The following is a 22,629-nucleotide window of genomic DNA, read 5'->3' as shown; positions in this document are numbered from 1 at the left end:
AGCAAAAGTCACCTTGCGGACGGTGCTTTTGAAGGGTAAGTTTTCTTCCTAAAGAACGACAAGATGGACAAGGCACGCCTTTTATACCCGGGGACAGTCAGCAAAAAAAAATAATGTGTGGCTATGGTGGCGACATCACGTGTTCTATTGCTGACGGGACGCGTTTCAATGACATCACTGGCCTTCAACGACGACTTGCTGCTCTTGATCGTCCTTTGCACACATCCACATTCAACGACACAACTTTCACTGATTGAACCACAAGATATGCTTCGATTCTCTGCCTGCCGTCTTAACATGCGCTCAACGACGCTCCGTGCTATCCTTGTCCGCACCACTCACACAAACGCAAATCGTCTTTCAGCGGCAGAGCTTTCGGAGAAGTTGAATGCCACTGCAAACCCAAATGATACTATTACCGTCGACCTAAAGGCTAACCAAGAGATGGGAAGCAGCGGGTACACTGATTCAAGTTACAAAATAAAAGGTATCTGCTCTCTTCCGCAGTATGCTCCAAACTCTTGCTCAGAAACTCAAACATCAGTTATTCACAGTTTCCGACTTGAAAGATATTCTGAATAAAAGCGAGAGTCAAGGACCCGCCACACAGCCCCGCTTTCAGTACTCCTCTGGCCACATTCAATGCTACATCAATTCACATCGGTCATCTGATGTCGCTCAGGAACTAGTCCAGCGTGCTCAAAAGAATCCAGAGTATGTCATGCTGCCCTTAATGTTTACATGATCGTTGGGCCCGTATAACGACTGTGCTGTTATTTCCCTCTATGCGTTGGCTTCCTCCCAAAGCAGGTGCAAAGCGGAGCCTGTCGAACAAAGTTTTCAAGATTCAGAGTACACGGCTGCTAATAAAGATATGAGCAAGACAACAGGATCCTCGCAGCCAACTAATCTCTGAGGACCAATAATAGATGAAGGATTTCTTGTTTTCAGCTTATTTACTTTGTAAGATTGGGACACTTGTTACATGGTTATAACGCATGAGCAGGGTTGCGTATTTTCACAATACAATATCCATACTGTCTTCTTGACTACATGGAGCAGGAACGCGATGGAATCGTGCGCTGCGCCACGCTGCTTTGGACACACCCAACTGTGCACATTGATCTCTGGCCCACCTCTGAATGGTACTTTGACCACGCAACTTTGTGAACTGAGATAACCAGAGACAGTCCATCATGTCGTAAGTGAGCGGAGTCTTCACAATCCTCTGGGAGCTCTGGACACATTCTGATCTTGCTCTTTCGTCAGTTATTTCCTTCCGCATTTGCACTCTGGTTGGCATGTCGACCAAGCTATCCTCAACGAAGAGGAACGAGTGGTCGTGGTTCGATTTGGGCACGATTGGGTGAGTATATGGGAGGTACCCTTGGCAAGACAACATAGAGTGCTGGCGCACCATGGACAGTAGCACAAAATGTTCACCTGCTCGACTCATGCAGGATCCAACTTGTATGAAAATGGACGAAGTACTCTACGCTATAGCCGAGAAAGTTAAGAACTTTGCCGTAATATACCTAGTAGATATCACCGAAGTCCCTGGTACGTAGTATCCTGTCAGCCATTTCGGTCGGGATCTATCACTCAAGCCCCGTCCTCTGCAGATTTCAACAAAATGTATGAATTATACGATCCATGTACAGTCATGTTTTTCTACCGAAACAAACATATAATGATCGATTTGGGTACTGGTAATAATAACAAGATCAACTGGGCATTGGAGGATAAGCAGGAAATGGTGGATATTGTTGGTAAGTGGTAACAGTGGTTGATGATTTTCTCGAATATAAAGGTTGGACATCCGATTTATAATGTTATCTACGTACAGAGACAGTGTATCGCGGTGCAAGAAAAGGACGAGGTTTGGTCGTGTCCCCCAAGGATTACTCAACGAAATATAAATACTAGACAGCTTTTTGGAGATGCATCGATCGTGTACATACTTTTATATATTCTGGGGTGTGTCTGTCCATTTGCATGTATCACTGTTGCGGTACCTCCTGAAGAACGAATTCGGTTGTAGCGTGGCATTGTATTCCTCACCGGTGCTCCAAATATCTCATTCCCGCACATTGCATTCATCGTTAGTCGGCAGCTTCAGCCATATCTGATTCCCACTCATCAGCGTCATCGTCCGGAATTTCCCACCATCTTCCTCTTGCCCGCTTATGAGCCTTTAAATGCTCCATCCGAATCCTCTGCACGGGGATGTGTATATTCATATTGTGTACTGCCACTTCAAAGTTCTCCTCGGCGATATTAGCTGTTGTGCGTTGAATGTATGTGATATAAGAATCGATTTCACGAACCAGAGGTAGCACTGGAGTCGTGGTCGATGTATAAGATTGCAGGGGCGGATTTTGGACGGATGAGCTGGGGGGGTTTTTTCGCCGATCACGTAGCCGTGTGAGGATCTGTCCATAGATCGCATTGAGGTCCGCATTTTCACCCTTTTCATCCTCTACAATTGTTTCCACGTTTATCCTTTCCATCTTCGAACTTTCTCTTTTCCTCTCTAGCTTTTTCCTCTGGAAAGTCTTTCGTGCAAGGACACCTTTATGCCACCTCTGCAACACCTTTGCGGCCTCTTCTCTCCGCTTCCTTTCCCAACCGTGAACATCACCCACGCCCCTCACCATCCCCATTATCTTTTCCTTTTGTACGATTCTTTGTCGAGTCGTCAGCAGTTTTCGTCCTAGGTCTCGCGCACGTCGGCATTCGGCAAGATGAGGTCTGCGCTTGAGGCGAGTAAGGTAGCCTCGCACGTGAGCTTGAATTATAATTGCGCATTGTCTGTACTTTGCCAGACGCCTTCGAGCAAGATATCCTCGTACATGACGCTGAATCGTGACCGCAGCCGTTGTTGGGGACGGGCCGTCCATCAAATTCAAAAAAGTCCTGAAAAATAGCAGTTATTTCGAACTGAGGAGTGCGTCGATCAACACGTTTTGTAAGCAAAGGTGCGATGAGTCACACCAACCAGATCGCTAACTTTTCCCACTGGGTGACGATATTTTCTTTCGAGCGTTGAACGCAAATTCTTGGATATATATAAGATACGAGGCGACCGACGATCCTTGCCAGCTCCACAAAATGCCCTTAGCGTCGTCCCAACAGGTTAGTTTCGTTGTTTGCAAGTGGAATTTGGAGAGGTCAAAGGTTTCTTACAGATCTCATTTTCTTAGGAGCCCAACCCGTCTGCGTACGTTGCCATTGATCGCGATTCTCTTGATGATACGGAGAATGGCGCTCTCTTGCGCGAGACGGGAAGGTCTCAGACCCAGACATCTCGGGTGTGGAAGCTGGTAAGGGGGAGACCCGGCACCGTCGCTGCCCTCACTGCCCTCTTGTTGCTGGGTATGTATGTCGTAGCAGCGCTATATGTAAAACCTTGATTTAACATGATCGGGTATAGGAGTCTGGGCTGTTGTGGACATCGCGGGAAAGAGTGGTAGCTCACACCAAGGTCTGTTTTCACCTTATACTGGATTTATTTATCAAAGGGCCTCCAAACTGTATTACGAGCCCATCTACGTACGATCAGATCTCATTCCAGGTTCCATTACTTCGCGCAATGCCGCTGTATCCTCTGAAAATGTAATTTGCAGTGAGATTGGTGCCAACACCTTGCGACAAGGTGGATCTGCTGTGGACGCAACGATTGCCACTGGGCTGTGCATTGGTGTTACCAATATGTACAGTAGTGGTATTGGTGGAGGAGGGTTTATGGTTGTGAGGGAAAAGAATGGCGCGAGCAAGTATGTGGATTTTAGAGAAGAAGCCCCGGCTGCGAGTACCAGGGACATGTACGTTGAAAATCCACGATCGGCTCAGTTCGGAGGACTGGGCGTTGGTATCCCGTAAGTGTTTATTATAGCCAGTACCCCTGTATGCGCTGTCCTGAATCCTACTTCTGTGTGAAGGGGGGAAATTCGAGGTTATGAGGCTGCCCATAAAAGGTAGGTTTGAACAGCTGTAGGACGCAAGCTGAATGCGGGCTCAAGATGAATAAAAGATATGGAAAATTGCCGTGGAGAGCATTGTTCCAACCCTCAATTGAGCTGTCCATTAATGGCTGGACAGTCTCGCAGACCCTGGAAAGCCGTATCAAAGTGAGTTGATGCCTCCTTTATGTTATGAGTGGGGTGTTGTCCTTGACGATTACGGAATCCCAGGCGGCAGGCGATTTGATGCTCAACAACACCGCCTTCCGCGATGTGTTTGCACCCAACGGGCAGCTGTTGAGAAAGGGAGATACCATCAAACGAGAAAAATTGGGCGCTACCCTGAAAACGATTGCCGAGCAGGGTGCTTCGGTATTCTATGAGGTAACTTTTTGTCTGTCACGCATAAGGGGTATTAAGTCAGACTGATTGATCCGTATTCTACACATTTTGCAGGGTAAAATTGCCGAGAGCATCGTAAAAACAGTCACTGACGATGGAGGCATCTTGACGCTCAATGACATGAAGCAGTATCAAGCCAAGGTCCAAGACACGTTGATTGGATATTATCACGGCAGACGGATTATTACATCACCGGCGCCTACGAGGTGCGAATATTGGGTGCCCAATCTGCAGCTGTTTGACTAACATGGTGATTATTTATAAAGTGGCCCGGTGCTCTTGTCTGTCCTGAATATCATGGAGGGTTATGACTTGCGCGGTGAAGGGAGGACACCAACGAACATTCACCGGTATGGTTTCTCTTGGCGGGCTACCCGTTCGTGGTCTTGCAGCATCCAAGACAGATTGCTTATGATAATCTTGCTCTTAGACTCATCGAGAGTTATAAACACGGCTTTGCGCAGCGCAGTTATTACGGTGATCCAATTGACACGGTTTTCCGTAACATCACTGAAATCGCCGAGCACTTTACGGACAAGCAGACTGCTGGGCTAATCCGGCAGAATATCTCTGATGTATGCGGATTGACGCAAACAAAAGTTGGCGGTCGGTTACTAAATGAGAGCTATATCGTAGACGAAAACGTTTCCCCCTGCCTACTACAACCCTCCATTTGACGTTGAAGAAGATCACGGAACCGTGAGTGACGTGTTAGTCGGTAAGGCGGTGCCCACAAGGCTAAGTGAAATCTGCCTTTTTCGCCATCCAGATGCATGTCTCTGTTCTTGGTCCGGACGGGGAAGCCGTGTCAATGACCTGCACCGTAAATTTGTTGTTTGGTGGACAATTAATGGACCCAGAGACTGGAATTATTTTGAATGATGAAATGGTAAATGGAAAGATCGCGGCTTCTTTTAGAGCTGCCGTCTCAACGTTTCACACTTGTAGGATGACTTTTCTATTCCCGGTGTACCTAACGCTTTTGGTCTTGTCCCATCGCCATATAATTACGTCCGTAAGTGTCACATGCGGTGATTTTGCTCTACTTTGATCCATCGTTGATTTTCATCTCCAGAACCACGCAAGAGACCACTGTCCTCGAGCGTTCCTACCATAATCGAGCGTGATGGTCAAGTGGAAGCCATTATTGGAGCCAGCGGCGGAAGCAGGATTATAACAGCAACGCTGCAAACCATTTTTGACATGTTGGATTGGGGTCTTGACGCGGGACATGCCGTAAGCATGCCTAGAGCGCATCATCAGTTGCTCCCAAACACGGTACGGGGTTCAATTTTACAATCACATTTGGGACGCTTTAACTAATCTAGTTACAGATTGCGGTGGAAAATGAGTATGATGATGCGCTTGTCAAAGAGCTGGAAGCAAGAGGACATAATGTATGCAGTCTTTGTCAGTGTCATACCTTGTCATAGTTTTAACAATTTTTTTTTGACCATTAGGTGACAAGGTTGCCTCCAAAGTTTTACTTGAGCGGCGTGGAAGCTATCCGTCGCCTGCGCAACGGAACTATTCAAGGTGTGTAAAGGCCATGCAACTTGTTGGTATTGACCTGTTCTGAATGATATTTCTCCAGCTGCCGGCGACTGGAGGAAAGAAGGGGGCGCGGCAGGGTTTTGATCTCAATAGAATTTAGATGATCACAGCATGTGCTGTTGTTCAGTTCACAAACTCGTTCTGTGATTGTGTTCTGTGATTGTTTTGTGATGTTGTTTGTGTGTTTGGAAACTTGATATCCAACCATATGCCCATCTGCTCCCAAACCGATATGAAATAAAAAAAAACAATTGGCGAAAAGGCCTCCTTGTTGAAATGCGAAATCACCTCAACCACTGGCAGAAACTTCGCGTCTGATCACAAAAAGAAGGAGATATTCTAGTTGGTTGGCAAAAATTGGATTGTGGGGGAACGGGCCACGCGCTTCTAAAGGCTCTTTCTTCCCCACACTCAGCCTTTTGGGCTTATAAAAGGACAGACCTTTAAGCATTTCCCCCCCACACTTTCAACTCCACAAACAAGCAACTTCAGCCTCTCGCCTTGAAACCTGACACTCAACACACCATAAACCCTTCAAGTTTCCTCATCACCAACATGTCTTCTACTACTGCTCCCACTGACCTCGGTGTCTGCCCTTGCGGCGTTGGATGCGGCTGCAACGGCGCCCACGGAGCATCGTGCACATGCAACCGACAAGAAGTCAAGCAGAAGGCTGACGCTCAGAGGGCCGCAGCCAACTGCTCGTGCGGTAGCGAGTGTGTGTGGTACGTGGTTTCAGTCGCGCATGTCACTTTGCCATTCCATTCGTATACTCATTTAGAGTCGTATAATCTATAGCCCTGCCACCCACGATGCCTGCAACTGCGGTGAGGCAGAGCGAAAGGCTGCCCATCACTCTTGCGCATGCGGTGCATCTTGCAAATGCCCAGCCGGAAAGTGTAACTGTTAGGAAATCTGTATCGCATACCTTTACATGGCAACTGTCAGTCAGCCTATCGATATTCTCGATCGCAAGACCAAGAACGTTACTTTGGTAGCAAGTGCAAAGTGTGAATCTTGAGAGGGTCCTAGCTATTTTTTTTTCTTTTTTGTATACTGGCCCCAATGAGAATCAAAAATATATTATGTGCTTTATGCTTTTACTGCTGGAGCGAAATAGGTCTTGAAAAATAAATAATGTATTACAATGACAGCTGATTTCATGAAGTTTGCACATGTGGTTTCCGCTGTGTGAGAACATTTTTGAGTTCAGACATCATCTCATCCTTGGCGATGCGTTGGACTTTGACATGATTCTACAAATCCATTACGATTAGCAAAAGGTAACGAATCGTCAATATGTGTCCTCCATACCTTGACCTGTCTTTTGGCTTGTTGGAGCTGAATACGTTGTTCCCTGGTCAATTTCTAGATGGGATGCCACAAGGATCAATGACAGGTGACATTGCCGATGCCGCGTCAAATGTTACTTACGTTAGATGCTGGAGCGATATCGGAGATATCCTCCGCAGTGTCTTCATACAGCTCCTCCGGTCCTTCCTGCTGGAGGTTTTCATCGGGTATACTGTCGTGGACAGCTATGCGCTCCTTGTATATCTGCTCGTCCCACGCTGCCCTTCCAGTTTTAAGATCCGTTGCCATCTGCATATCATCATCATTGTTGCTACCACTATCAGCAAATAAGTGCTGTAAATTATATTGAGCTTCTTTCCAGTTGCAAGACGCGTTTTCAAGATCACGACCGATCGAATCAAATAACTGAGCTATTGGATCGAGCTGCAATTCATCGTCCATGTCTAGAACATTTGAGCTGAAGCAGACCTGCATTAAACGTTGGCGGACGCCGGTATCTTACTCTCAATATCTTGCGTGCATATCAGCAGTTTTGTCCTAATTTCCTTCAATCTCTGGTCAAGGGATATAGCACTAGCGAGATATTTTCGCTGTCGGTGACGCTGGCGATTTACTACCGCGCCAACAGCATGCGTATCCTCTGCATCGGCTGCAATTTCGTCAGAACGGATGCCTTTGGTAAACCCGAGTTAGACTGACGGTAGAGAGCGTGTACGGAATCTGTCATGCACTTACGCAGTTCCGTCTCTATGCATTGCGAAATCCTGAGACAACTTGCTCGCAAAGTCTCAGTCACTCGATCCAAATGACCGTTTATTTTGGTCCACCTCTGCCCACAATATCCAACGTCTGGTACCTGGTCAAATGGCGCAACCACTAGTACCGCATTCAGCAGTTCCACTCTCTGCAATCGCATCAGCTGCCAGTTGTACTTCAAGCTGCACAGAGACAATGAATCGGAATCGTCGGTAACAAAGGTTGGAACGGAGGGGGTAGGTGACGAAGCATGATCTGCGCTTCCGCTGAGCAAAGCAAGACTAGCCTGACTTGAACGCGATCGACTCAAAATATCGTCAATGACATGTCGAATCATAGTCCGCAACGCTATGCATCGCTTAGATTTTGACGACTGTTCAATGCGGGTGATGGGAGACAAAGCTGGGGCACTAGTTCCTATTTGGTGATGAATGAACAACGTGGGACGCAGATTGCAACCATAACAGATGTAACCCACAGTCTGTACCCTCGGGAAACCAATTCAACCTCTTGAACGTAGCGAATGGCTTTCCGAAGGATCTTGTCCAGTTCGTGAGAAGACTGAAGAAACGAACGAAGAGTTGATAGGCAGGAACGATGTAGAAGCCCGAGTCGTGTACGCGCCTAGCAAGGCAGGAATGTAAGGACATTGCGATGTCGTTGACTCTGTGTGGTGGACTAACCCATTGGGAACGTGTTGCCCACACAAGAGGAACCGAGAGCATCACAAGGAGAGCTGCCCCCGCGAGATGAGCACCTCCCCTTTGCCTCGCTAATATCGCTGCTCCAGCCCATGCGCTAGCCCCTCCTAGAACCCATAGCCCCAAAAGTGCACCAAACTCGGCGGATATGGAATTGGGCATCATTGCCCGACTGTTGCTTGAACTGGCAAGTCTTCCATCCACACTATGGTGTTGAAGCAGCAAGAATTCGTACACCTCTTCCTTGTATAATGTTTCAAAGACCGCATTGCGTGATTCCAACGAAGGGAATAAGCGACGAGGTAGATGCAGCGACTGGAATGATACTTTGGTTAGACAAGTGTCAAATATTGAACTTCCCAAGGCCTCTGCACCTTGAAAGAGACCCAAAGTTCCTGGGCCCAGCGCCTCGTTTGAGCTGGCTGACCTGTTTCCCAGGCGTCCGCTGGCGAATTAGCTTCTAAAACGGCGGCCCCACCTCCTTCGTTCTCCACCCCTATCCATTGGCAATCAGTTCACATGGCTCTAGAGCTAATCCTGTTTTCAACTAATCTCACACACATTCGAGATAATTTCCGAGCGGTGTATCCTCGTATACTATAGACTCTTCGACTGATCCTGTTTGTGCCATGTCCGTGCCATGTGCCTGCCCATCTAGCTCCAAATTCCAGTCCAGTCCAGCTATGAATGTGACAACACGACTGTGCCAGCATAAACCCTGAAAAGGTTATATTACGCTAATAACTCGCTGAGTCAGCCTGCGCACGACCAGGGATGCGTTTGGCGGGAAGTTGGACAGGCAAAACAAGTGTAGCATCGAGCATCGACAGCGATCAAAGCAAAAGAGCAAAAGGAATCTCAACACTGGAGCTTGAAAGTCTATCTGTACTTGGTCGCAGAGAATTGGTTGTGAACTACGCGTCCGTTACCCCGCGCGAGCCTCCTCTTGCCCTTTAACGCACGACGAGAAAATATGACTACCGATTACTTTGCATACTTGGAGGAGTATATAGCCAGTGCGTGTCCTAGGCAGTGGACGGTGCATTTCTGTGATATCAATATGTAAATTAAGATGTAACATCTGTTTAGCGATAGAGGCAGTTCCCCAAGAGGTACACTATACTCTCAACGAATTACGTGCAAAGGACGAGGAATGTGACGGTAAAGCAGACGTGGCTGGTGTTGCACGCGAGTATGTGTGTCTAAAGGTATCCTTTACTCCATAGCACTGCGCCAGGACATAGCAAGAGCGCAGATGGACTTTTACGACAAGATGGAGGAGATCGTTCGTGCTCAGGTCGAGCTTGCCAAACTGGAGGGAAAAGGAACGTCACGTCCTAAGCCCAAAGGAAAAGCGGTGATCCAAACGCCGCCAAGGCTGGAGCATACATTTGACTCATTTGAAGATGCGGAGAGAAAAGAACTGGTTCGCGATTTTCCGGATCAGCTCGAACTGTACGAAAGGATAACGGAAGATTTCAAAAAATGCAAAGAAATTGCAGAAGAGAAGGTTCAGATGGCGGAGAGATCCAAGGAATTGGTAAATTATTATATGCTCTGCGCTGTACTACAGTTTATTACCAGTGATTCGGTTTATTCACACAAAATACAGATCGACAGATATTTGAGGCGTTTGTCACAGGATCTCGATCGAATAAATCCTTCGGTGGAGGAGAGTAGTGCATGCGCGACAGTATCTGTTGTTACCGCAGGGCACGCATTGCGTGACCGAACTACTCCGATAAACAGCAGACGAAGCGCTACATCCCTATTCTCGTTGACTGGTGTGTGCAAAGAGCCGTAAGGTTCTGGACGCTTTCGCAATGGTATTAATCAGTTTTGTTTTAGCGACTGGCCCACCTGCCCGAGTGGGAGCGCCGTCAATAAGTAAGTACCCTACGCGAACCAGTTTGCGAGACACATGTTTACCCAGTAAGTTCGACGTAGAACGACGAGCTCTAGCGTCACAAAGAAGGTCGACAAAGCGTAAATCGTAAAGTACCACAATGTTTAATACGCGTTTTTGCATTTTTTGTTGATAGCATCCTAATAAGGCAGTGGTATTGATCTAGTTTCTGCTAAACCAGAACACCGCACATCTTCAACAGTCCGCTTTCGTCACCAAGATGGCGTGGTGCATCGCCTGATACGTCGGACGAGTTGGTCTACTGTACCTGTCAACAGGTGTCGTTTGGCGAAATGATAGCGTGCGACAATGAGGTGAGAGGCATTGCGATCACGTACGTGATAGGACGAGAGTTTAACAGAGGTGACCTTTGCAGGAGTGTCCACATGAGTGGTTCCATTTGGAATGCGTGGGCCTCAGTGCTCCGCCCGAAGGTGCCTGGATGTGTTCGACGTGTAGCTCAGAGAGACGCAAAAGAAGGCGCGAGTAGTATCGGCGATGGTGTTTTATGAAGCGAGATATTTATATTATTATATTGTGCAACCGCGGGCGATCAATTAGCGATAGCGACGCCTGCTTGGCAAACGCATCCCAGCGCGCAAAACCGATGATGCATCCTAGTCAATCAACCTTGTTTGCTTTTTCCAAATTTTCTATTGTCTATAATAAGTTATACATCTGCTACTCGAGCTTGCCCTTTCCTTTCCCTTGAGTCAAGCACATGGCGCGATGCATTCTTCGCGCGCTGTTCCACATTATCGTCAAGGGTATCACAATCCAGAAGGCGTTCATAAACACAAAGTAGAACCAGAAGTGGTAGGGAGAAGGAGAACAGTGAGGAGCACCTTCGATCAAGGTTGTAGCATAGTAGAGGACGTCTCCATATAACTGGCCAGTGGAAACCAGGAACTCGAGTATGGGGGCAACAGGAGAGTTGTTAAAGATCAAGTACGCCGTGAGGAATGAGAGCGGACCCCAGAGGAACTGGTTAGCCAAAGGAAGAAAAGAACAGTCAGATAACTTGCAGTATGAGGACAAGAAACACGCTTGTTTCCATCAGCTAACCGCAGTAACGCTTTCCATAACGACCACAAAAGAGTCTCCACTCATGTATCGCGAGTCGCTGTACGCATATTCCTTCCACAATTCTGCCAGGACGAAACTCTGCCCCGCAATTTCCTTATGGTTGTACGCAAAATAGCCTTCCAGACCCCAGTGAATAAAGCCGCAGGAAATAAACCAGAGAAAGACAAGCTTGCGTCCAAATGTCGTTTCTGAGCGTGAAATTATCGAGTAAGATGTCAGAAGGATGACGAGTACGGTGCTGAAAAAGATGGTGAGGATTTGCTGCATTGGCATGGTGGGGACTGTGTAGTGGGGAAGGTCGAGGTGAGGAGGATAGTACGGATGCTTGAGGGTAGTCATGTTGATCGCCATGATGCAGGAATTAACGTAGCGAACTCAGAAAGGCCGAGGCGATAGCAAGGGATCACGGAAGGAAGGCAGCAACAAGGTTTCCTACTTGTACTTGAGTTCAGCCTGCCATGGCACCCGACAAAGGCTTCCAACATTGCTCACGCCACTTGGACAAAGCAGCCCCAACATAGACCACTGTAAGCCGATCGTACGACGCGTCAAGTCGCGTCCTTTGGGAAACTTTGGGTGCGCTGATGCGCGGAATGCTTTTCATGGATAGACTATGTACGTGGTTTTAAAGATGAACTCGCGAGTGGTCTTTACCAAGCAAGCAATAGATTGAGTGCCACACTTTCTAGACTAGTTTACACTTGACAAACGCTTGCCCTGACTTGCAGGTGACGGTTTGGCCCGCCTATGAGTGGATATGGCCGGTAGCCCTCCAACTCCAGGAATGTTCACAGAAGGGAACACCACGACCGAGACCTCACTAACGATGACCATGCCCGCAGCGGTACCTAATTTCGTACGTGCTCCTGACTACCATGAAGGGAGGCTATCAGATAGATAGGAAACGATGCCTGTCTTCAACTCGTCTCTTTTTATGCAATCTTATTGCCCGCTCCACTGAGTCCTGCATTGCTTTGAAAGCCTACGACAGTACGTGAGAAGGATGAGATCCCGAAGCGTTTGAAGCGAAAGGCACTTACGGCAGACTTGGAAACATTGTTGGGCCCATCGCGGGAATCTTTGTCAAAGTTCCGCGCCTTATCTAATATGTCTTGCAAGACCGTAACAATTCTAGTTAATTTTTCCGTATCCTTTTCAGTTATGGCACTCCAATAATTATGTAGCAGTTCCTTAGCAGCAGCATGCAGGGCCATCGCATCTTTGGCGACTGTGCTGCTTAGTGCTGATTACGATCAATTAGTCGCTGTCCTCTGTCATATGTAAAAATGCACGCTCCCATACCTCGATTTCGTTGATAATCCCGCTTTCTCTTTTTCGTCAACGTATTTAATTGTTGTAAGATGCTGTCTCCACTCGCCCGGGAGACCGCAGTCTACAAATAAAATAAGACATTACCCACTGTCCTACACTCGCAGCCATTCGAGTTACGGGTACCTTGGATAGGATTGGCTCCCAATTCTGGACAGCCTTGCTAAATGTTCGTAAAAGTTGCTGAGTAGATCATTTCATCAGCCAGACGTTTGGAAATCAATGACTATGCTTTGACTGGACGAACCGAAGCGTTTAATTGTTGCCGCTCAACAGGGGTGGACGTCGACAATCCTACTTGCGACTGGAAGTACTTCGTCGCATCTGCAATTTCGAGAGCCTTTGCTATTGGTCCTTCTGCTGGTCTCAGGTCGTCTAACTCCGTTGACTGTAGGATTTCAGCATGACGATCTGCTTGGCATATGCCATCACACAGTCATTCTCTTACTCGCAAATAAACCTCGTCCGCAGTTGGTTCCTTGGTCTGAGTGCTTGAAGGTTTACTACACAGGAATGTTTACATGTCATTGTCATCCTAATTAACAGTACGATCAGCAACCTTCGTACATGTTGGCCTTCAGAACACCTTCGGATACGCGGTTGAATTGCCGAATTAATGGTAACGATGATCGTACGCCTCCTGCTCGCATCGTGGTATCTGGCCGATTGCCCGTCTAAACCATATTTGTCACTACTTCGCACATCCCAGCGAACAACGATCGGCATTCTTACCTCCAAATGATCTTCAGTTTGTGCTGCCAGATCTAGAAGGAGGTGGGAACTTTCGTACTTTGCACGCTTTGGGTGTACCGCATAGTCTGAAGGGCACCGCGATAGAAGGCTTCAGAGTACGTTTACATTGTAGACGTACCATCCAGTATCACAAACCATCATCTTCCTCTTCTTCATATTGGGCAAAAAATGCGTCACTTCCACTACTGCCGGGTCCACGATTTCGCTGATAGAACTTGGACTCGAGGTACTTGCGCATAAAAGTCTCTTTGGTCATCTAGGTTCATATTATTTTGTTCAGACTCGGGATCATAATTGCGGGACTTAGAATGTAAGCTGCAACCTTATTAGGAACATTGGCTTCGTATGCTTTTCTAACTGGCAAGCGAATCCAAGAGTAAGCCCATAGGAGCGTAGCTGGATCAAAAGATAGACTGCGGGATACAAACCAGGTGGAAATTGTGCCAGGATTGAGGCTATTACATCGTCGGTGATCTTGAATTTCATATCAGATCCGTCGCTATCCGTGGGACGGACATCTGCGATGGTTCCCAAAACCCCCTTCTTCTGATTCTTCTGCCATTTTTGGTACGTCATCAAATGCTAGACGGACTTTCTATCAGCTAAATGTCTTTCCTGAGCAAACAACACCACGGGTGTTAAAGCAACCTGACGTGTTGCCCAAAAGTCTTCTTCAGATATCAGGTTGCTCAGAACCAAAGTCTTGAATAATTCTCCCAATTCCTTATTGTCCTGCAGGATCGCCAGTCTAATCTGTCGCTCTTCCGCTGATAATGTACCGCCTTTGGGAACTCCTGCCCCAGGATGCTGCGGTGTTCCTGAAGCAGAGGGTGGCCCGCTCCCAGTTCCGGAACGTTGGCTGATGTGATAGGCTAACGTTTCTATAACCTTTTGTCGGTCTTTGGCCGCGTTAGTCGATAGGAAGGTGAAGTTGTGGTTGACTTCTGGTTGGCCATTTTGTGCCCATAAAGATACTTTCAAAATAACTTTCTCCGACTTATTTTGCGCTTGTGCTGCCAAGAGTAACATTTGGCACATAGTTGAGTATTGCGACTTTCAATTTGTCCTTCCCTGATAGTAATCAGCACCTTTTACAGCACTGTACGGAATACGCAGTTCAGGTTGCTCAGCGCCATCCAGTGTCCAGTCAAATTCGTGAGCACCCAGTGAAAGCTGTCCATTTCGCTTCTTATAAGAGACTGGACATCGGAAGCGTGGGCTCGCCATGTACAGCGTACTCGCGCCTAGCGCATGCAGCAATCAGAATATACGGGTCTGATGATCTACGGTGGAAAACGCCTTTGCCCTGCTCATCCAACTGCAGTATGGAAACAGTTCCAAGAACTCTGCAGGTCAAGTTGTCATTACAATGGTTCGAACTCCAACCATTGGAATCTCATTAAATGTTCAAGCCGAGATTATTGCAAGTGACAAGTTGCGACTCCAATGGACTCTCCTACTGACAAGAAAGACATACGAGCAAATAGCTGTTTTTGTTTTTTTCGATAATGTATGTTTGATTATTTGGTATAAGAGGTTGATAGGTATTTTGTTAAGGCGAGTCAAGGGAAAGCGTTGGGAAGGTTTTATATCGTTGAGGATCTGGCATCAACGATTATAATACCCAACGTGTTCGAACCCAATTTGAACTGGAAATGGTCAACGGGATAATAGTGCTGGCGTACTCATCCTGTGGGAGATCACTTCAATGGCCATGTCGTCGGCACGCTCATTGCCAAGATGCCTGGCAAGGGGTTGTAACGTAGTGTCGTTATGTTTGGGGCTACATGTACAGAAACGTCAGGCCCTCGGAGTGTCTACTCTTTCCGTCCGGGACGTCATGGGACACTTTGGCGAGCAGCATCGACTGTACATTCGAAGCACGCGGAATAGAATACTCACTACATCCCTCCCTCGACCACATTGCCATGCATCTTCCATACTGCCCTCAATCTCCAACCACGTACCTCATATACAAGGGAGGGATCTCGCAAATCTTCAAGAAAAGCAACCTTTACGAGAAAACAGTGAATATCCTCGTTTGAAGCCTCCAGACACCGAAACCTCGGAGAGTCTTGCAGCCAAAAACGATGATGCAATGGCAAAGGCTCGCTCTGCTCTAATGCCGGCGATTGCCCTAGCTGTCCATTCAAGGGCGGTGCTGCGGAGATCTGCAGCAGACGTATACTCGCACGTTGCCAACCACATTTTTCCAAAACTTAGCGATCTCCTCAACACCCTGACTGGATATAGCGTTGTCCAGGAATGCAAAAATCGTGTACTTGCGAAGGACAATGAGCTAAATGTCGCGAGGGAACGATCCGACATGGCAAAGCGGGCCTACGAGCAAACCATTGAAGAGAGAAGAAAATGCCAAAGAGAGCTCAATTCTTTGCTTCAGGTAGATATCTTTGCAAATCACGACTCTGATGAGGCTCACCACCTACCCTCGGTATGTAGACCCGACACGTAATGCTGATGCCAATGTCTTCCTTCTTTCCAGCGCAAAGATACGTGGCTAGATAGCGATATCACCCGCTTTACCGAGCTCTATCGCAAGGACTTAAATCTTGAGCAGAGCGAAAGCCAAGCAAAGCAAGAGTATAAGGACGCCGTGGAAGGATTTGAAAAGTGTCATAGAGATTATCTAAAGTAAGCAGACAACTGTTCTCTGCCGCGACTGTTATCTCATGTTTACCGGTTGTCTTCAAGCGAAATTCGTGAGCGTTATATAGAGGAGCAGCTCTATTCTGACAAAATCCGAAGAGCAAGTACCTGGTGGACTTGGTATGTTCTTATTCACTTGTCGTGCTACTCTGAAGGGTGCCAAAGGCTCATATTTTGGATCCTGTTAGGGGTTTGATTTCTTTGCATTTTGCGATATTCGTGGTTGTACAATTATTTGTGGAACCTCGAAAGCGGCGAATATTAAAAGAGGAGCTGGGCAATCTCATCACGGAAACGTCCGAGGCAGACCGAGCAGCGTTGCGGTCTCAACTCCAAGAGGAGTTCCAGCCTCTTATTGGAAGATTGGAGAGTCTTCAGGTCCTTGAAGAGGCCAAGCCAGCCATCATCGATCTTGGACCGCTAGTACTTGGTGGTGCTGAAGTAAAAGAGGGTGACGTGGCACGAGTACCAGAGAGCGCACCGGGTCTGTACCCCAAGGACCGATTATTTGCTAAGGGCGTAGCTGTGGGGGCCGTTTTAGGGGTGGTCTCTACGGTGCTATTATTTTTAAACGGAAGATAGATGAACTGATACCACGACAGAAAACTCCGACATCCATTTCACATTTATTCATCATGACTGTTAAACACAATCATAAAAGTCGCTGCGAGAAGTTCTCCAGCAACAAAAAATAAACCGATTGCGCTGAGGATGATGTCTAACATTGAGCTGTGACATTACAGATGGAATTGTTAAAACGTGGATGTTTGAGACTTTCAACCAGCAGTACGCACACGTAAGTTTGCCATAGACAATAATACAAATAGGCAAGTGATGATAGCGCAGTGAGAGTTGTCACGATAATCAGCAATGGTCTGCTTTCTCGTCTCAGCCTCTTGCCTGCGTTCAGAACGATTACAATGAATCATGCCCTTGCACTTGAGGTCATGATGTTGCAATGGCTGTCGTACTTAGATAGAATCGAGAAGCTTCAAACAATGCAAATGGAAAGAGCGTCCATATTTCGATTCCATGTGCACTGGGGGGATATGGCAATCTTGCTCCTGCACGAGGTCAGTATGAGAAGTTGCTGGGTACGACGGCTCCACCAACCTTTGAAAATGAGCAGGAGGAGAGTAGCAATCCAATATAGAATAAAATACTTGGTATGAAAGAATGTGACTAGTTGCATCCATAATGCCTTTTCGAGGCCAGTGATCAATCAGACCTTCGTATATCAAGTTACATTTGCTGTCAGGGTTTCTTACCGATCTCCCCCTAGTAAAGTGCGATTCTCCTTGATAAAACCACGCATATACCAAGAGAGATATATGAGCATGTTGATATGGATGCTGGTTGTTTCAACAAAGACGCTTACCTTCCGTTCCCATTCTGCTGCTTGCAACCGACAGCTTCGCGTCCGACGAGCGACGCGTTCGGACACGATTCGCTGACACTAGCCCATGAGTCACCACAAAGTTGCAACATTCTGTTCAGCAGAATGCTTGCCCGGCCCGTCGACCGGCTCCAATCGAGTGGCAGGCAAGAGTTTGAAGTCTCTCATGAGGGAAAGTTTCAAAGCTCGCTTCCACTATCCTCGTATGCCCTCGCAATCAGTCAAGATTGGTTGGCGTTCCAGGCAGTGACCAATGCCAGGCATAAAGTCATTCTGACTTTAGTGCGTCTGGCGGCTGGGTTTGACAATTGGACGGAGGGAAAACTTCTTATTGACACGCAACATCAAGAGCGCATTGAAGCTGCTTGCTTTGGCCAACGTACTTTTCCTTGCGTATTGGTGACGGCCTCGAAAGATTCACTGCGTTGTTTGAGGCTTCCGGCTGAAGACTGCTATGACCAGAAACTGGAAAGTGAGCTCGTCAAGGAAGACTTGGGTCAAGTGTGTCACTTGAGCCTAGATGCTGCTGATAAATGGATAGCCGCCACAGCTGGCAACCTGATCTATGTGGTTGACCTTGAGACGGGCAGAACCATATGCCTCGAAGGTCACTTGGCAAAGGTGACTGCGTCAGAGTTTTTACTGCCCGCAGAAGGCTACCCGCAATCAAAGGATTGGTTAGTTTCGATTTCCGAAGACCGCACCTTTAAAGTTTGGGACGTTGCCAACCGATGTTGCCTATATCAATCGACAATTCTATCACCTTACCCTTTGACATCAGTTGCAATCGACCCTGAGCATTTTCGCTGCTGTATCGGTTCTGAGGATGGCTTATTACGCTTTTTCGAGCTAACTCCAAGGAGAGGCAATGCTTGTGAACCCAGATGCCTCACGACGATCGATATCTCAAAAACGTTTCGCCAGATATCTGAAGAGACCTCCGTCAGCGAGCCCGTGCAGGATGCTGTAGAGATTATTAGTAGTATTCCGCGATGGCGTAGCAAGGTTCCCCGATCGGAGTCAGTGAATGCCGATGATAAAAGACAGGAAATACACTATAGCCCGGCGATTGTCGCTTCCCGTTATTGCACATTCCTTCCGAGCTGGGCTCAACGAAGTCAAGCATTGGCAGAAAGCGACGCATTGCGAATGGCAGAAGGAGGAGGAGTGGATCGAGTGAGGCTCATTGTAGGCTGCGTGAATGGCGCGGTTATAATTGACCCCGTTTCCTACGCAATTCTGTGCCGCGTGTCCTATCAGCAAAGTTACCCACCTTTGACATCTACGTCATCGACCCAAGAAGCCACTTTACTCCACGCTGGATTTTCAGGAACAGCAGGCGCATACGCGCTCCCTGCAAGATGGGCATCTCCCAATACATGCGCGGTTCTCGTGGGCAACAGTTTCAGCGGGGAGTCGAATCTAATTCTTATAAGAGAAAAACTGGAGCAGCCGCAACAGGCTTTGCCGGTATCTGATGGAACATTGCAAAGCGTTGTGCGAACTGCCGTGGAGCTGAATGTGCAGCGGCCCTGGTCGGACAATATCTTGCGAGATTGTTTAGTCCAACTTTCGAAATTACACATACGTAGTGTGGAAGACGTGAAAGCTGCTGGAGAAATTCAGTATCCTTCTAACATCCCATCCTATGTTCAAACTGCCCTCGCCCTCGTTGGAAAAGGGGACGAGATCAACATACAACAGCACAATGAACTAGCATTTAAAATTTTGGATTCAGTATCCTTTCACCCCTCCTCCCCCCTCAAGACCAAATCAAAACCTACCACCTCTTCATGCACTAACAAACCTATCAACGCCAAGGGACGAGGCAAAACGACAGGAATTGTTCAAAATAAGCCAGTCACATTTCACGCGCAAGTGAAGTCTTCAGGATACAGTGAGAAGTCTACCTCGAACAAGCTCTTTGGCCGGAAACCCGCTCCGCGCCCGGCCAAACGGAGAACTGATGCATTGGAGTTTCGATATCCCTGCGACTCTGAACCTCCAGTAAAGCCAGACAAACTCCCGCCCGTCGTAAACCATTCAAAACCAATTACTTGCGTCAAGTTTAACGCGAGTGGGTCCGCGTGCGCAACTGCTTCAAGCGATGGCACAGCCAGATATCATCGCACGCCGCTTTCCAGCGAAACACACATGAAGGACCTCATGGGACACAACGGACCCTTAACGACTGTTTCCTGGAGCCACTCTTCCACAAGTCAGTATGGGCAATTGCTGCTGACTGCGTCTTTGGACGGAAGTGCTCGTCTGTGGACGGTCAAGCAATCTGAGCCGCTTTTGGAATTTCGCAAGGTCTTGGGGAATCGAAATCCGAAACCCAAAGTACCCCCACTGACTGCTAAAGTGGATACTAAGCAAGCGTTTTCCAGCGAAATACGGCACACTCGCTTTTATTACAACGATCAGTTTATTTTGATACCGTCGGGGCCCGATTGCAACCTGTACACCTACCACCTTGAGAAACCTGACAAAGGTTCCGTTCGCCCTCAGCTTAACTACAACTGGTACAAATTGGCCTCGAAATTCAGCTCCTCAGCTCACAGCCTGACTGCCCTCGCATGCATGAATGCTAGAAAGTCGCATCTGATCCTAACAGCTTGTTCTGACAAGCAGATCCATGTATGGGATGTTGCCCAATGTTCTGTGGTCCGCTCAATACGTCAGGCGCAGACAAGAGTAATACATGCACTTGCACTTGCGGATTACGAACATCCACCCCCAGCTTTTGAGAACGTCTTTGTCAGCACTGCGGTGAGTTTATGGGGTCGCACCATTTCAATTTCTGACATAATAACTGATGTCTTCACATCAGGTCACCGACTCCATCAAATGCTGGGATCTCAGACAAGAAAGAGCCATACTGCATTTACACGGACACTGCAATCGTTATGCACAAGTCGGATGCGCCTTGTCGCCTTGTGGACGATATATAGCCTCGGGCTCCGAGGTAATGGAACATCTTGTTTCACCGGGGTTACAGGGAACCGTATATTAACCTTCGAATGCGACAGGACAATCATGCCTACCTTTATGATGTGCGGAAGAGCGCGGTTCTAGAGAGATTACCAGGCCACACGGATGTCGTATCATCTGTTGACTTCAACCCACTTTACCCCAAGGTTGCCACTGGCTGTCATGATGGCAAGCTGCGCTTATTTACGGCGTAACTTAATAGCAGTCGATCTGGCCAAGTAGAGAGCAAAACTGTGCCACTTGCGCGTTCCCTTTGGTGTTCTGCATCCATTGTTAGTGTATTGGCAATAACAAATGTCACAACACAATACACCAGGGAATAAACCAGCGATAACTGGTTCGGAAAAGCCAAGTACTTCCCTCCTTACAACCAACCAACTACTACTAGGCCCCATTACACATGCAATACATTACGGTTGTTCTAACCGGGTAACTAAGCCCACCACCACGAGAGAAATCCTACTAAGCCCTTGATTCCGAAATTCTTTAGTCGGAGGATGTTCAGATACTAATTAAACCAGAATTAGACTCGGAATATGGGCGTGGGAAAATACAAAGATAATGCATACCTGCAATCGTAGCAATATAGTAGTAGCAGCGTTTGCAAGGGGTTATGTTGTTTTTGTTGGGAGGGCGAGGTCCTCGACACCAGAGCGGCATTCTCATGGTGGACTTGAGACTTGTTGAGCAGATGCTTTGAGAGTCGAGGGTAAAGAACAAGATAGGGGGCAGATGAGGGGGTGTTTATATAGAAAAAAGAGGGGATACATTGAGTCATAACTGATGATATGCATGTGGCAACTGAAGCAGATGGCCGCAAGGGATAGTAATTGCAGTCATTCATGGCCGCATATTGGACCCGTTTTCTCATGATGGAGCATCTTTTGTGCATAGTTCATTTGCCTAAATCGAGGGAGGCATCTTGCATTTCATTTCATTCGATCCAGTGGCTGCATCTCTCTGCAGACTGATAGGCTTCCATTGTTATGTGAAATGCACAGACTGCAGGACTGTAGCCAGCAAGAGCAAGTCAAGTTGGTTACATTGGCACTCTCAGTCCCGTAAACCGCCTCGACTCTGACGGACAACACCATGGCTAGCAAGCCATTTGGAGTTTCTTTGTGTCCACTCGTATTCTGAGTCCCAGGCCCGGAATCTGATCGCATGACTTCTTCCGTCACTTTTGCATCAAGAATTCCTTTCATGAGAAATGCACTTTCTTCTCTTCCTGTACATGTCGGTTGCCTCAGTACTATTCCATCTTCCATGCGTGCGCGATTTCAATTCACATTATTTGCGTAATCGTCCGTCTGCAGCTCTTTCTGTTCGGTTATGACTAACTCCTATTGAATACAAGTTGACAACATATACAATAGGTGTCGTATTAATTCCTGATTCAAGGACGTCTTGGGTCCCCACGCCCATCTGCTCCCTTTCATTTTACATTCTTTGGAGACTAGTTGGATGCAGTTGTGAATATTACGCAGTATCTTTGAATATCTGCCCCTACAGCGAGCGCCAGATTGACAAAAGAGTGGTCTTGGTTATGTGAATCTGGATGAATAATATATTGTAGAAATGGCAGCATATCACCACGCTGCTATGATCTTGCATGTTAACAGGTTTTAAAAGTTCCGTCAAAGAGATCAACTTAAATGACATGTTCCTTCCCTCACAAGTGTCGACGGGAGCTCCGCTCGTGGCAATTGAACAGGATGGCACGGAAAACAAGTGGCATGAACAGATGACTTTTTTCCAGCTCGCAACACGACGCAGTACCTTTTAATGGTCAGTTTTATTCTCACTGAA

General features: G+C 47.4%; 10 protein-coding genes across 11 annotated transcripts; 6 read left to right on the top strand and 4 right to left on the bottom strand.

Moving 5' to 3' along the window:
• The first annotated feature begins 64 nt into the window (after positions 1 to 64).
• Positions 65 to 1,049, top strand: SPPG_09467. Of its 2 annotated transcripts, none has more exons than XM_016757634.1 (3): positions 65 to 487; positions 555 to 714; positions 811 to 1,049. In XM_016757634.1, the coding sequence occupies exons 1-3, from the start codon at positions 124 to 126 to the stop codon at positions 914 to 916; spliced, it is 630 nt and encodes a 209-aa protein (XP_016605526.1). In that variant the 5' UTR covers positions 65 to 123; the 3' UTR covers positions 917 to 1,049. The 2 variants fall into 2 exon arrangements, with proteins under 2 accessions (XP_016605526.1, XP_016605527.1); XM_016757633.1 differs by having other exon boundaries at positions 808 to 1,049.
• Positions 1,050 to 1,099: 50 nt separating this feature from the next.
• SPPG_07402 (thioredoxin-like protein 4A) lies at positions 1,100 to 1,996 on the top strand. Its single transcript, XM_016755568.1, has 5 exons — positions 1,100 to 1,201; positions 1,270 to 1,366; positions 1,461 to 1,560; positions 1,623 to 1,769; positions 1,847 to 1,996. Exons 1-5 carry the CDS (start codon positions 1,197 to 1,199, stop codon positions 1,924 to 1,926), a joined length of 429 nt encoding a protein of 142 aa, XP_016605525.1. The 5' UTR covers positions 1,100 to 1,196; the 3' UTR covers positions 1,927 to 1,996.
• SPPG_07401 (uncharacterized protein) lies at positions 1,795 to 2,929 on the bottom strand. The gene has a single exon (XM_016755567.1). It carries the CDS (start codon positions 2,898 to 2,900, stop codon positions 2,103 to 2,105), a length of 798 nt encoding a protein of 265 aa, XP_016605524.1. The 5' UTR covers positions 2,901 to 2,929; the 3' UTR covers positions 1,795 to 2,102.
• A 71-nt stretch (positions 2,930 to 3,000) lies between these two features.
• Positions 3,001 to 6,209, top strand: SPPG_07400 (gamma-glutamyltransferase). Its single transcript, XM_016755566.1, has 17 exons — positions 3,001 to 3,135; positions 3,204 to 3,375; positions 3,434 to 3,484; positions 3,563 to 3,878; positions 3,942 to 3,977; positions 4,034 to 4,130; positions 4,194 to 4,346; positions 4,419 to 4,570; positions 4,631 to 4,714; positions 4,795 to 4,939; positions 5,001 to 5,063; positions 5,134 to 5,253; positions 5,313 to 5,379; positions 5,440 to 5,642; positions 5,699 to 5,761; positions 5,825 to 5,900; positions 5,959 to 6,209. The coding sequence occupies exons 1-17, from the start codon at positions 3,112 to 3,114 to the stop codon at positions 6,000 to 6,002; spliced, it is 1,866 nt and encodes a 621-aa protein (XP_016605523.1). The 5' UTR covers positions 3,001 to 3,111; the 3' UTR covers positions 6,003 to 6,209.
• An 869-nt stretch (positions 6,210 to 7,078) lies between these two features.
• SPPG_09466 (uncharacterized protein) lies at positions 7,079 to 9,320 on the bottom strand (the record flags this gene model as incomplete). The annotated part of the gene is made up of 9 exons (XM_016757632.1): positions 7,079 to 7,174; positions 7,233 to 7,286; positions 7,353 to 7,675; positions 7,735 to 7,905; positions 7,968 to 8,398; positions 8,467 to 8,612; positions 8,672 to 9,004; positions 9,064 to 9,185; positions 9,251 to 9,320. The coding sequence occupies 9 exons, from the start codon at positions 9,318 to 9,320 to the stop codon at positions 7,079 to 7,081; spliced, it is 1,746 nt and encodes a 581-aa protein (XP_016605522.1).
• Positions 9,321 to 9,490: 170 nt separating this feature from the next.
• Positions 9,491 to 11,284, top strand: SPPG_07397 (uncharacterized protein). The gene is made up of 8 exons (XM_016755565.1): positions 9,491 to 9,705; positions 9,779 to 9,850; positions 9,916 to 10,229; positions 10,302 to 10,473; positions 10,538 to 10,576; positions 10,637 to 10,682; positions 10,777 to 10,909; positions 10,972 to 11,284. Exons 1-8 carry the CDS (start codon positions 9,663 to 9,665, stop codon positions 11,083 to 11,085), a joined length of 933 nt encoding a protein of 310 aa, XP_016605521.1. The 5' UTR covers positions 9,491 to 9,662; the 3' UTR covers positions 11,086 to 11,284.
• On the bottom strand, positions 11,095 to 12,213 carry SPPG_07396 (uncharacterized protein). Its single transcript, XM_016755564.1, has 2 exons — positions 11,661 to 12,213; positions 11,095 to 11,579 (listed from the first exon to the last, which is right to left on the bottom strand). The coding sequence occupies exons 1-2, from the start codon at positions 12,030 to 12,032 to the stop codon at positions 11,277 to 11,279; spliced, it is 675 nt and encodes a 224-aa protein (XP_016605520.1). The 5' UTR covers positions 12,033 to 12,213; the 3' UTR covers positions 11,095 to 11,276.
• A 69-nt stretch (positions 12,214 to 12,282) lies between these two features.
• On the bottom strand, positions 12,283 to 15,090 carry SPPG_07395 (TFIIH/NER complex subunit TFB1). The gene is made up of 13 exons (XM_016755563.1): positions 14,852 to 15,090; positions 14,412 to 14,776; positions 14,192 to 14,345; positions 14,086 to 14,120; positions 13,899 to 14,019; positions 13,743 to 13,828; positions 13,578 to 13,684; positions 13,459 to 13,513; positions 13,258 to 13,398; positions 13,137 to 13,193; positions 12,984 to 13,074; positions 12,722 to 12,924; positions 12,283 to 12,663 (listed from the first exon to the last, which is right to left on the bottom strand). Exons 1-13 carry the CDS (start codon positions 14,988 to 14,990, stop codon positions 12,571 to 12,573), a joined length of 1,647 nt encoding a protein of 548 aa, XP_016605519.1. The 5' UTR covers positions 14,991 to 15,090; the 3' UTR covers positions 12,283 to 12,570.
• A 336-nt stretch (positions 15,091 to 15,426) lies between these two features.
• SPPG_07394 (uncharacterized protein) lies at positions 15,427 to 17,139 on the top strand. The gene is made up of 4 exons (XM_016755562.1): positions 15,427 to 16,164; positions 16,267 to 16,415; positions 16,476 to 16,550; positions 16,619 to 17,139. Exons 1-4 carry the CDS (start codon positions 15,472 to 15,474, stop codon positions 17,010 to 17,012), a joined length of 1,311 nt encoding a protein of 436 aa, XP_016605518.1. The 5' UTR covers positions 15,427 to 15,471; the 3' UTR covers positions 17,013 to 17,139.
• Positions 17,140 to 17,929: 790 nt separating this feature from the next.
• Positions 17,930 to 21,118, top strand: SPPG_07393 (uncharacterized protein; the record flags this gene model as incomplete). The annotated part of the gene is made up of 3 exons (XM_016755561.1): positions 17,930 to 20,598; positions 20,660 to 20,794; positions 20,859 to 21,118. Coding segments are annotated over 3 exons (2,960 nt in total), but the record flags the coding sequence as incomplete, so codon positions are not given.
• Positions 21,119 to 22,629: the final 1,511 nt, after the last annotated feature.

This window comes from Spizellomyces punctatus, assembly GCF_000182565.1.
Source record: "Spizellomyces punctatus DAOM BR117 chromosome Unknown supercont1.15, whole genome shotgun sequence".
In the NCBI taxonomy this organism is placed as follows: domain Eukaryota; kingdom Fungi; phylum Chytridiomycota; class Chytridiomycetes; order Spizellomycetales; family Spizellomycetaceae; genus Spizellomyces; species Spizellomyces punctatus.
Note: the sequence above shows the minus strand (reverse complement) of the source record. Positions and strands in the feature narration are given on the sequence as shown.